Source organism: Talpa europaea (assembly GCF_964194135.1).
Source record: "Talpa europaea genome assembly, chromosome: 14".
Classification (NCBI taxonomy): Eukaryota; Metazoa; Chordata; class Mammalia; order Eulipotyphla; family Talpidae; genus Talpa; species Talpa europaea.
The window spans coordinates 10,145,637-10,158,475 of record NC_140082.1 but is presented as its reverse complement, the minus strand read 5'-3'; the positions used below and the strand labels follow the sequence as shown (position 1 = coordinate 10,158,475).

Genomic DNA, 12,839 nt, shown 5'->3' with positions numbered 1-12,839 from the left:
CTACCCCTAGACGAACATAGCTCCTTGAAAGTGCTGTTCTCCTTCAAGGCACACAGATGCCTCATTCACACACAATCTGCCTTTGGAAAATTTAATATATTTTAAATTATTTTAAAAGAAATGCAACGTCGTATCCTTTGGCTTCCTGTCGGGTGCTTGGTAGAGGCCAGCAGGTCCTTATGAAACATGTCTCTGGACACATTTGTTGCTGAGGAAAAACATTCCAAGATGAGAAGCTTTCATTGAAGGAACAGTCTAAAGTTTTAGCTGTTTTCATTAAGGAAAAAAAAAAAAATCACTTTTTAAAACAAACGAGTACAATAGGATAGCTGGGAATGGACTGGGCATATTTTAAATGTGATTATTTTGCAGTATCCCAGACAGCATAGTCTGAGAGGCTGGGGGTGGTGGCTTCCATGAGGCCCCTTTCAGCCAGTGACTTCAAACTTAGCTGATGACCTTGGAAGCAAGTTGTCTGTGAATGATGGAAACAACCGGCTTCTTCCTTTTGATAATACAAGAATTTGATAGCTTTCTAAAGAACAGCCTCCAGAGAAAGTTTATTCTGTGATAGCAGAGACAGAGGAGGCTTTCATATAAATGCGCACTGAATAAGTCAGCATCTCATCACTGGTTAAGAAGAGTCACTTGTAACACAACCAAAAAACAGGCTGCTTTATTTTAATTATGAAGAACACTATAATAAATGCAATGTAATTGCTAGAAAATAAACTGCTACATTTGTACACAGGTCATAAGCCTTTAGCAGTTGTAGGTTCCGAATGGGGCTTCTCACGAAGCCTCGTCCTGGGTTAAGCAAGTGAGGTTTGCACAACCTTTGACCTCAATGGCATAATTCACAGTGAAAGTTTTCTCTACTGTCCACACAACTAGGAACCTGCTAGTAATGCTCTTCAAGAGGAAAAATAAAACACCAATTTTTAAAGTCAAGAGAACTGAGTCTATTTTATGAGGGTAAAGTCATTTTGGGCAGAAATCCAGTCATACTTACAAAGTAGATAACAGACGGCCACAGATTAGCTTGGGAGATATTCTGTTTACCTTGAGTTGGAAGAAGTTGGACCAGATAAGATCTGAAAGCTTTAGGTGCCAGGCCAGAATGGAATAGGCCAATTTCCTGTCATCCAAGCAAGTGAAGAGTAAAAACCCTTAAGGTTGAAAAGGGTTTTGTGTTTTTTTCTTTTTCTCCAATAAAGGACAAATGGGCAGTGCAATATGATAGTCATACACTAAAGCTGATGTACATCCTCTGTTTTTTAAATGTCTGCCCCCCCACGTCTGGGACAGCTTCCCAAGACTTGTGGTGACAATGGCATCACCTCCCCGGGCGTGGGCAGCAGTTCATCCCATCACTGAGGTCCCCGCTGTCCTGACATTGCCAAGACAGGCCTCCACGTTAGGCCTCGGTAACAATCAGGTCTCTGGTGACTTGAAAAGCCGCAATGAGGGAACTCAGCTGAATCTTCTCATTGGTGCCAACAGAAAGCCTGTACCTAAGAAATATAAAAAATAAAATAGACAACATCACAGCAGCTACCTTTCGACAAAAGAACAACAGAGATCAAAGACAAAGTTTTCTGAAGACAGGAAGTCACAAAAGTTTATCCTAAACAGGAGTCTTGTCTGTGTGCCCAAAATTTGATTCAAACTGGTGAAGAAAAATTACATTGAGAAAACTGTTAGCAGCAGTGTTCTGAACTTTGTTCTAGCTGCACAGATAGGCAGAATTCAGGACTGTGTCTTCATTTGAGAGGAACTGTAAAATTTTTTTCCCTCTCAGTGGGAAGCTTGGTTGAGGGATCTGTGGTCATGCAGGACACTGACATTTCATCTTGCCACCTTGCAAGTGTCCAGCCATTGAACGCAAAATCGCTTACTGATAAGAAGTGACCTAATCTGTGCATGGAGAACCAATGATGGCAAATTAGAGATGGCCTATGGTGACATGTTTTGAACCCGGTGCTTTTGTTCTACTTAAATGATAGCAGCCACCTTCACTGGGGACTAAAAACTATATTTACTGACCGCGGCAAACTTGAAAATTGAGTTTATGTTTACTCTTTCCCCCCAATATGCTTTAATATGCCAAATTCCTTCCTAACAGCTGGAGAGCTGGTTGTCCCCACACCTCGAGGTGGAAGCAGAGCTCTTTTTATCGCCAGTACACATCTGAGGTGTGGTTTATCCATACAGCCTTTAAATAAGGGAGCCACTCACACCCCTCCCCAGGCTCCACAGCAAAAACTAGATGATATCGCAAATGAGTAACTTAAAAAGGCTGAAACCAAGAAAGTAGACACAAAATAGGGGAAAAAAGAACAGGATGAGCGTGGAAATACTCACTCAATGTCTGCCATCTTGGTCAACAAATGTATTCGAACTGAAGATGGAAAGTCGACTGGGAAAAAAACAAGATCAAATGGGTGAGGTCTGTCACTCTCTACCATGAAAGAAACAGAGATCACAGAAAACAAGTACGAGGCCGCAGGGCACTAGGTACCACCTCTCTAAAGTAAAACCAGTGCAGGTTTTTGGTTTTTATTCACTATGTTTTGCAATTCTTCATAGTGCAACCAAAAGGGAAAGCAATGAGATTTCCAAAGCTTCGGTCAAGCCCGGGAGCGGCGCCCACACTACTCTGAGCAGTCGGGCAGCTCTAATTAACCTCAGGGCCAAGTTCCCAGCTGCCGTCCCAGTTTTCATGACAGCTGATTGTAAAAATCCAACTCACGCTCTGCTTCCACCATCAAAGGGCAGGACTGGGTTTGGGCTGACCATGTTCGTGGACATAGGTTAACCCGCCAGCCCACGGGGAAGAGGCACAGGGCCACCGGCACAGCCGACCCTGGGGCCCTGTCCGCTGCTGGCCTCAGTGGAGGGAAGAGCATCTCCACGGGACTGTGCAGCAGATCGCCTGGGGGATCCAAGAAGACACCGATGCGGTTCTCCCCCCGCGGCTCAGTGAATTGTTTAGGAGATTCCTGTGTGCGGCTGCAGGCGAGACCATCTCCGTGCAGGAGACACACACAGTATGGTGCTTGAGGCGGTCACCCAAGATGGCTGTGCTCTGTGTGAAGCCAGGTCCTACTCCTTTCCTTTTAGGGAAAATACTGCCAGAAATGAGAATTAAAACATACTAATTGCTATAAAGTAGAAACCCTCAGAGGAAATAAAGTCAGCCTCCATGAGTTTCCACAGCAGTTCTAGAGGTCAAAAAGGTGTTTTGGAACAAAGTTTTAAATAGCAAGACAAAACTAAAAATGAGTCGGGTTTGTATTTCCTGTTCTTTGCCTTAAAAATGAAGTCTCGTGTTGCCTCTGACCAGCCGCACCCGCAAAGCCGGCCTCCTATATGGCTTCCAAAACAGCGAATAGCCCAAGTTACCTCTGTGCACAAATAGGTGTATCTCTGTCAGGATATCATGTAGCGCCAACCCCTTCAGAGTCTTGAGCTCCATAATATCTAGACAGAAGCAGTTAAGGCAAAGGGAACAAGCCCAGAACAAAGGTGCCGCGGAGGATTCTGAATCCCTGTCCTGACTGTAAAGTTGGGCTTTTACTGCTACCTAACTATTGCTCTTTCAATGTGAAGCTGCCCATATTGGGCCCCAATTCTTCTGTTGTATAGTCAACAGGGCATCTGAAAGGTAAGTGGTATCTCTGTACTCCCCAAATGCATTCATTCCACTACCCTGGCCTTTCACTTCACAGAAAAACAAAAGCAGCACTGACCACTTGACCACTTGAAAATAACGCAGCTTCCATGCCCAGGGCTGACTACTCTTCTGCCACCTTGAAATGAAGTGGCTTCAAGCCATGTCCAGGTCCCAGTGCGTCATGGAGAACTTTGGGGCATTAAAGACAAGTGCCCACTGCACCCACAGACGCCCTGCCCCCACGACAAGATGACCAGTCCCGTGCAGCCTGTTGTCTCTGGCCAGCAGTGTGGGTGCTGGCTGCAGCCTGAGCTTCCAGGGCCAAGTTCAGGCCTCAGGCACTTCATGTGCCGAAAAAGGATACTCCTGTAGGCCGTGGTGAAGTCTTGATTCAACATCCAGTCCAGAATGTTGGCGATGTCAGACTTGAGCGGGTGCCCTGTGCAGGTGTAGACAGTCTCCTCTGTCACCTTCCCAAAGGCCATATTGGTGCTCTGCAGATGGGGAGAACCACGGTGGCTATGACGGGGCCAAGCTGCAGGCAGACCAGGGGGACGTTGCCACGGCAGCTACACAAGTGGGCCCAGGATGGCTCGAACCCTGTCCCTTTCACTCCTGTAGGAGCTGGCCTCCTTAGATGCCGCTACTTGTTAGCTGTGACAGCTGCAGAGTTCGTCCCTATCTTTCCCTCTTTCACCACAAATTATTCTTTGGATTAATCACAACACACAAGTAGGGGGAGTCTGGCACAGGGAGCCTAGTGCTAAATTTCTCAATTTACAGACTGGCCATGCTGTTGCTTGTATCGTTCTTGAAAACTTAACCCAAAGCAATGACCTGAGATGGGCTGCGCGTGGTACTATACCTGCAGGATATTCAGGGCCCTCCGCATGTCTCCACTGGAAAGCGTTACAAGTGCCTTCATCCCGTCTTCACTTATATCAACTCTGCAAGGAAACAGGCAGAAGGGATTGACAGGCCCCCTGAGAGCACCAGCACTCACTCCGGGAACCTGAGGGCCTGGAATGATTGAGACTTTAAAACAATGAAAGAAAAAAGGGGAGGAGGGAGTTAACAATCCTCTCCTGATCTAAATGATCTAGAATTCACTCTGGTTTTTAGGGAGGGGGTTTGACATGAGTAGTCACAGCCCGCTCACCATCTAGAATGGCCCATATTTAGGACCAAAGCATGTAAACAACTGGCTCTAAAGTATGTTCCCCGGCATGCTCCATGATCTCAGGCAAAGCACCTCTCTTCAAATCTGCAGCAGCTTGGGCTGGCTACTTGTCTGGCATCGGCTTATATAGAATAACATGTCTCAGAACTTTCCCTTCTAGTCAAAAAAGGCTGGAGGCATCTTAGCAGAAGGGACTTGGCAGCATGGAGGTTCCAGTGACAAAAGAAGAGTAGGAGGAAACTGGGACATTTCCAGGGGAGGAGGATGGAATCAAGAAAAAAATCAAGAGAGCCGAATGGCTTTCAGGGAGAATGTCTGTGAGACACCAGAGAAAGTGACAGCAGATCACAGCCCCGGTTGCCTACCTGGTGCCAGGCACCCCGCTAAGTCCTTACAAGCGCCGCGGTCTTCACGGGAAGCCCGTCAGTCACCCTGGATCCTGCTTCCACAGCACCGCACCCCAGGCCCGCCCCTCCCCTGCTCTCCAGTGCACTCACTTCTCTTCCTGTACGACATGTTCCAGGCGGGGAACCATGAGCTCAGGAGTCAGGGGGCCGAAACGGAACCTTGTGCACCGGGACTGCAAGGCGGGGATGATCTTGGACAGGTAGTTACAGATGAGGCAAAATCTGGTATTTTCGGTAAATTTCTCAATCACTGGCAAGGAAAAGGAAAACCACTAGCTCTCAAAGTCCACTCCAACGCTGCAAAGGACCCAGAGCCCCTGCACTCTGCTGTGGGCACATGGAAGATGCAGGAAACAAGGCAACTCGAACTGAAAAATGCAGACAAGTGGGGGTGCAGCCGCAACAAGTGTGTCCCGGGGGGTCAGGGCTGGAGGCTGGCCACTCTCCTCCCCTAAAATGATGAACATGTCACCTCCACGAGATCCTCCAAATTCCACTGCTTCCTTTTTTGTGAGTCGCCCTGATCTAGCACTCTTGCCATCCAGCCCATTAGGGCAGGGGAGCCCAGATCCCCAAGCTTCTGCATAGACTTGCTTGGCAGCTTGGTGATGCCCCACCTTCTACCGAGCAGGGAGGGGAATGGCTTTTTGCAGACTTCCCTGTGGACTTGTCTACAAGCCTGAGAGCACTCGAGGCAGCAATAACCCAAATTCAGAGATGCTTATGACACTGGTTTCATTGTGTGGGTACCCGGTGTTCTCGCAAGGGGACCTGCCCAGACTCATAGGAGCGCCACAGAACACGATGCCGGAGACAGGCTGCCAAGGCTTCTAGGGCCAGAAGACACTAACTGTCCTCCACTTCTTATATATGGGCTCCTTCCCTCCTGGCTGATTACCTTAGACTCTCTTTTTTTTTTTTTTAAAAGCAAAAGCTTTTTTTTTTTTTAAGATTTATTTATCAAGCACTGGGGTACAGGCCAGAGGCGCTGGAGGTGAGAGAATTCACCGGAGACAAAGCAGGGAACAGAACAGGCAGAAGGACCGAAGTACACTGCTGAGGGGAGCAGCGGACGAGGCAGGGCAGGTCTGCTGCGCCATGTGGGAATCTCCCTGGCCAGCCAGGAGTCGAACCGGCACTGCAGAGGCTACAGCCAGCCTCACAGCGCTGCGCTCAACCCGGGGAAGCCCTACTTCAGAATCTTAATGAAAATGATTATGAACGTCCTTTCAAAGAAATCAAGAGCACCAGGCCCCTAAGAGAGACAAATCATAGGACACTCTCCCTTCTCTGCCCAATCATTCACTTGGCAAGTGAATTCATTATATTCATTATATTCGCTACTTCATTACGTCACACAAGGTCAGCTTTCTGAGTGCAACTCAACTTCTGGCTTTATTTCCCCGGCCATTTGGCGTCTACGCAGAAAGGTACCCAGCAGTTCAGGAAAGAAGGGCTCCCCGTGACCTCTCATCAAACAGTACAAATTCCAATCTCAGAAACCGAACCCGGTGGAAAAGAAGGAATGAGCAGTGTCTGATCGTGTTTTAAAATCCCACAGGGCTTACCTCCTCAAGCTCCTGAGGAAGGGGAAACCCCCCGCCCTCCTGCGAGCCACCTCAGACCTCATGGCCAGACCTCCTGTTCCCTCCCTGGCAGCACCTGCACTCAGTGGCCAGTCTCACCTCTCCGCAAGGCGTTCTGGGCGTCCTGAGTCATGGCGTCAGCTTCATCCAAGATCACGAGTTTAAAGCCTTTCCTAGGAAAACAAATGGCACCATCTGACGATTTCTTCAGTGTCACTTCAACTTCCAAGCCCAAACCTCCATCTTCACCCTTGTGCCATCAGGCCCTGTCCCATGGAGGACATTTAGCCTAGGACTGCACCAAAGTTGGCATCTGTGGGCACACAGAGAGGAGCCCCCCGCCCTGCCCCAGCGCACCACTCACGGGGCCCTGAGGTCTAACGGCTGCTCTTCATCGGGCTGGTCTCTGGCACATCCCCCTTTCTCTCGCTCAGCACCCTCTTCCATTAGGTACTTGTCTCGCCACCTTCATTCACACCTGTCTTTTCACCTTTTTCTGAGCTGCCATTCTAGGTCTCCATCCCCATCTCAACTTATTTTTGTTTCAAGTCAAAACAGCTCACCTACTCTTAGGATGGACTGAGCCCTCAGTAAAGCAGTAAAATAGCGCTGATGCCTCCCCACATCACTTGCTAATGCCCATATGGGTTTAATATTTGCTTTTAAATATTTCTTACTGCCATCCCCGGACTATCTCTTTTCCATGGCTGCTTTTGGCACAGTCATTTTTTTTAACCTTTACAGGCTGGCAACAGGGAGGATTAAAAGTATTAAGCTCTATTATTTCACTGATCAAAATCTACAGGGAGAGAGATGATGCAAACGGTTCTTACTTAAATATTGTTCTCGTGCTTGCAAAGCTCAGGATGGGTCCCCGAACGATATCTATTCCTCGGTCATCTGAAGCGTTCAGCTAAATGTGGTACAGAAGGCACAATAGAAAACATGTTGGCGCACTGTCTCTGACCATTTTTTTCAATCCAGCTCAGCAAGCTAGGTCTCTAGGTCTAATGACAGTGTACAGACAAACACTATGAAAGAACAAGATCACAATATACTTAAAACTCACAACTCATGAGATCACTACATTATATTCTAAAAGGCAAGTAACTGTTTTTCCTCCCCCATTTTGAAGACAGTCACTGCCATAAACCACAGGCATAATAAGCTAGGCTGGTGATACCGGGCAGCACCTATGGCATGAGCAGAGCAGTGCTAATTTTAGCTACTGCAACCCAAAAGCCACCAAGTTTTTAATTCATTAAAATACAAATGTTACAAGCAGCAAGATTCTAAGATGTTAAAAAGAAAGTTAAACATGTTTTTTCTTGCAACAGACAATATTCAGAATTTTGTCATCTAAGCATATGAGGTGAGGGCCTACCAGTACAGAGACAACGTGTTCAAATTCAACTGGATGAACAACTTGCAAAAGGTATTGATTGGCGGGGGCGGGGGGAACACAAGGGCCATGCAATACCTCAAGGACTAGTGGGGCCCATTACACACCCTCTTAAGGGGGTACAGGGGGTGTGGTGTTGGCCCCTAGTGAGGGTTGAATGATTTGCCCTGCAGAGGGGATGCTACCAGCCTGTGGGGACTCCTTGTACCAAGCCTGACTTCTGTAGGGCCTTTCCTGGCTAAGCCCAACTAGGAATCAGAGGGCAAGGAAACTTTCAGGGAATAGGGCTCGACTTATAGGGGGCAAGGAGAGGATGGAGTTACCTGGAGAGGGGACCTGCAGGGGTACAAAGGAGAGAAGCGGCAACTGAGTGACTGCTGAATGTTTGGGTAAAAGCTGGCAACAGTAAAGAAACACACCCAGCTCTACCACTGGCCTGTGGCTCACATCAATCTAAATTCAAATACAATTACAGAAAAAAATGAGTTGAAATATTTTATGTCTGCTGCTTTTCCTCCAGCAGGGCAACTTCTTAAAAACTAGCAGAATGAAAATGAGGAGACTGGAGGCCTTTATAGAATAAGAACCGTCCTATTTACCTCCAAGACCATGGAGCCAAATTCTTTGTTTCTGTACAGCTGTTTGGCACAGGCTAGGATGGTGGATGTCTTTCCCGTCCCTGGAGGCCCATAGAGAAGCAGATGTGGCAGCCGGTCTTCACTGATAAATTTTTGAACTGAGGAGCAGGAAGAAAGAGGAAACACTGTCAGTTTCTGAGAGTTGCCTCATTCATTGTGGGCCCCTGACTTGGGCTGAATGCAATTCAACTCTAAGTGCAAATCACAGGCATACGCAGGAACGAAAATTTGAAGCACTTCACTCTTACAGCCACATTCCATAGATTAGCTCGATTAGATTCTTCAAATTTATTGAACAGCAGAGACAACATCACCAAGAAATATATCTAGGTACTTTACCTAGGACAACAGACAACAGCAACTGACACATGTATACTTACTGGTACTCAAAATATCCTGATGAGAAATGAGATCATTCAGTGTCTGGGGCCGGTATTTTTCCACCCTGGAATACAATTTAGCATAGATTGCAACATATATAAAAGCAAGAACATTTCTGCTGCGTGCAAAAGACTTCTTTCCTATTTTAACTAAAAGAGGAAGAGAAACAAAATGCTTTAAGTGTGAATACAGACCTAAGGTTCTCAAGCAGTGGCCATCTTGTCCTCTGGGGAACATTTGATGTTACTGGGAGATTTTCCGTTTTCACAAGTGGTTGGAAGATGCTAACGATCTAGCTGGTAGGTACCAGGGATGTTGCTGGACATCCTACAATGCACAGGACAGCCTCTACCCACTCTTCACCCTCCCCTAGCCCCCTCCCAAGTATCTGGCCCAAAATGTCAATAGGGGTGAAAAACTGCCTTTACTCTCACCCTGAATGGGCACCCACTATTACAAAATGATTCCAAATTGATGTACTACCCTAATGTCAACCCACACAATGGAGTATTATTCTGCATAAAAAGGGATTCTGCTTCATGCTACAACATGGATGAACCTCAAAAACATGCTAAATGGAAGACAGACACAAAGGACTCAAATTGGATGATTCCATTTATATGAAATATCCAGGACATGCAAAATTTTATGTTAGTGATTGCCAGGGGCTGATGATGGGTGTCAAAGGGCAGAGGGTTTCCCTCTGGAGTGACTTTTGAAACTAGATAGTGGGATGGCTGCACAACATTCTGAATGTACTTAAAACCACTGAATTGTATACCTTTAGATGGTCACCACTGAAAATTATATGGTATGGGTTTTCATCACAATATAAGCAAACTGAACTCATTATTAAGCAAGAACTTTAGAGTTGTCCAAGATCAAGTCATGTCCCATCCGAGTCTTTAATAAAGCATCACGAGGACACAGATCTACTAGCATGACGGTTAAGAGCGCAAGCTCTGAATTCAGACCAACCGAGTTCAAATCCAGGCCTATTCCTAGCTGCGCATCTTACGCAAGTCTTTCAACCTTCCAGTTTCCTCAAAGGTAAAACTGAAACTTACACCTGGGGTGCCCGCAGAACAGAAAGCCAGGCTCTTATATAAAAGTCAAGGAGGGAGGGCCTCCCTGCAGGCACAGCGGGTTGAGCGCGGCGCTGTGAAGCTGTCCGCAGCCTCTGCAGCGCAGGTTCCCTTCCTGGCTGGCCAGGGAGCTACCCACACGGCGCGGCAGACCTCTCCTGCCTCGCCCGCTGCTGCCCTCTGCAGTGTATGTCAGTCAGTCTGCCTGTTCTGCTCCCTGCTCTGTCTCCGGTGAATCCTCTCACCCTCCCGACCCGTATAAAAACATTAAATAGATCTTTTAAAAAATTAAAAGCTCACGAGGGGGGGTCGCCACTATCATTGTTATTCAGGTTTGGGATCTGACGGACAACCACACGGAAGCCTTGGCACGGAGGCCAAGGCAGTCAGCAGATGGGGTTCCAACCCCCGGCTGTCACCCAGGTGCGAAAGCCGCGTTTCCCTTGGGCGAAAGGATCGGGGCGCCCCGGCAACAGTCCCAAATAGGACGCGGGTAACTGGGGCGCTGGGGTGGCCGAGGGGGCCCCTGCAGCGGGGGCCTGGTGGGCTCGAGCCGACCCCCTTCCCCGCGGCAGCCGGGCCTCCTCCTACCAGGGCAGGTTCCTGATCTGAGCCGCCGCGGGCTGCTGCTGCTGCTGCTCGGCGCCCGAGGTCTCCATGGCGGGACGCGAGGGCTTCCTGGTCCGCGGGGGCGTCGCGTCCCCAGGGGTCTGCGCGGCACCCAGCGGCGAGGAGGCCTGGGAGCCTCTTAGAGTTCGCGCGCAAACACAACTCTCGCGAGACTTAGCCGCCGGCTTCCGGCTTCCTGCTCTGGTCCCGCCCCCTCGCCGTTGCCCGGGCGCCGGTTGCCAGGTTACGGAGGCGCAGGCCGGCCGGCTGCCCGCGCGCCGCCCGCCTGCCCGCGCGCCCGGCTTGGGGGCGCCGGGGGGCTACCCGCGCCCAGGGAGACGGGGAGCCGGAGCCGCAGGGACGCTCCCTGCAGCCCGAGTCGGCATTACAGCTCAGGTCCGGCCCAAGCTAACTCCGGCCATCACCAGGGTTCAAACGGCCAGAGCTTAAAAACCCCGAGGAGAAACACCCCCAAATGACAGCCGGTTCTTGAATAGAGAAGCCAGTGCAGAAGGGCTCAGACACCTTGCCCCCGCGCTGGGAGGTGAGTACTTGGAACTGAAACACAAATCCAAGCAAACACAACTCCAAGCCGTGTCCCAAATCCGTGTCCTCCCTGCCCCCCAACAAATTTCAGAAAACCGACCTCCAAAAAGAACTGCAGAGTGAAAATTTTAGAACTTTACTTCCAGTTAGGTGAGTATGTGGAACTGCAGAGGGCGAGTTAATAAGCAGAGCATAGGGGCCCCGCGACCCGGAGGTCATGCGAATCAGCCCCCTACCCCCGCCCCTCCCCCGCCCGAGCTGAGGGGATTTGGGGTCACTTTGAGTTTTGTTGGTTTTGGTTTTTTCCCTCTTCGCTGGGCTGTGCCTAGGTTCGGTAGGTCTGGTTCAGAAGTAACCGCTCCTTGCATCTTGGTACATCTCTGCCACCTGCCGTGGGAGCAGGCCAGAGCCGCAGTGGCACCCTTACCTTGGCGAGGAGGAGTTCCCCCTGCGCCCCAGAAGAACGTCAGATGTGGGTTGTGGCCTGGCAGCGCCCCCACTCCGCTTCCTCCGGTGCCAACTCTGACCCCGGTTCTTCAGCTCACTCACTCGCCCGCTTGCCATTTCTTCCACAGTTTGGGGCAGGTTGCTTCTCTTCTGTTTCATAATATAGATGGGGTCATCTACCCCAAGAGAGTGAGGACTGAACAAGGTAAATTATGTAAGCACCCAGCTGGGGGGGGTCATCTCCCTCTCCCCGCCCTTCCAGACACTCTGTCCATCCTGTCCTCATTTGGGAGGTGTCCTCAAACAGAAGGTAAAGAACTGGCAGGTGTGACTGTGCCTGTGAGGGTTAATCTTACGTGTCAATTTGACTGGCTTAAAGGATTTCAGAGAGCTGGTAAAATATGCTGGGGGGGCTGCGTCTCTGAGGGTGTTTCTGGGAGAGATTAGCATTTGAGTCAGTAGACTGAGTATGAAGATCCCCCTCACTAATGTAGGTGGGCCTCACCCCTCTACTGAGAGCCCGAATAGAACAAAACAACAGTGAAGGGAGAACTTGCCCTCCATTTGAGCAGACAGTCATCTTCTACCCTCAGACGTCTGCACCCCTGGTACTCGGGCCTTTGGATCTGGGCTGACTCACACACCAGCTTTCCTGGGTAGCCAGTTTGCAAAGTAGAGCGTGGGACTTCTCAGCCTCTGTAATCATGTGAGCCAATTCCTATAATATGTAACAAATATTATATATAAAGAATGCTATATTATATACATATGTATCTAAGTGTGTGTGTGTATATAAAAATATTTTTTTTCTATTGGTTTATTTTTCTGGAGAACCTTGACCAAAGACACCATAACCTGGGTTTTATTCAACCACCAAGGGAA

The 12,839-nt window shown here is 48.9% G+C and overlaps 1 protein-coding gene across 1 annotated transcript; it reads right to left on the bottom strand.

Moving 5' to 3' along the window:
• Positions 1 to 1,417: 1,417 nt before the first annotated feature.
• RFC5 (replication factor C subunit 5) lies at positions 1,418 to 11,014 on the bottom strand (the record flags this gene model as incomplete). Its single annotated transcript, XM_084253018.1, has 11 exons — positions 1,418 to 1,514; positions 2,365 to 2,419; positions 3,406 to 3,483; positions 4,041 to 4,170; positions 4,542 to 4,623; positions 5,354 to 5,513; positions 6,949 to 7,022; positions 7,683 to 7,762; positions 8,851 to 8,987; positions 9,270 to 9,334; positions 10,947 to 11,014. The coding sequence occupies 11 exons, from the start codon at positions 11,012 to 11,014 to the stop codon at positions 1,418 to 1,420; spliced, it is 1,026 nt and encodes a 341-aa protein (XP_084109144.1).
• Between the last annotated feature and the right edge of the window lie 1,825 nt (positions 11,015 to 12,839).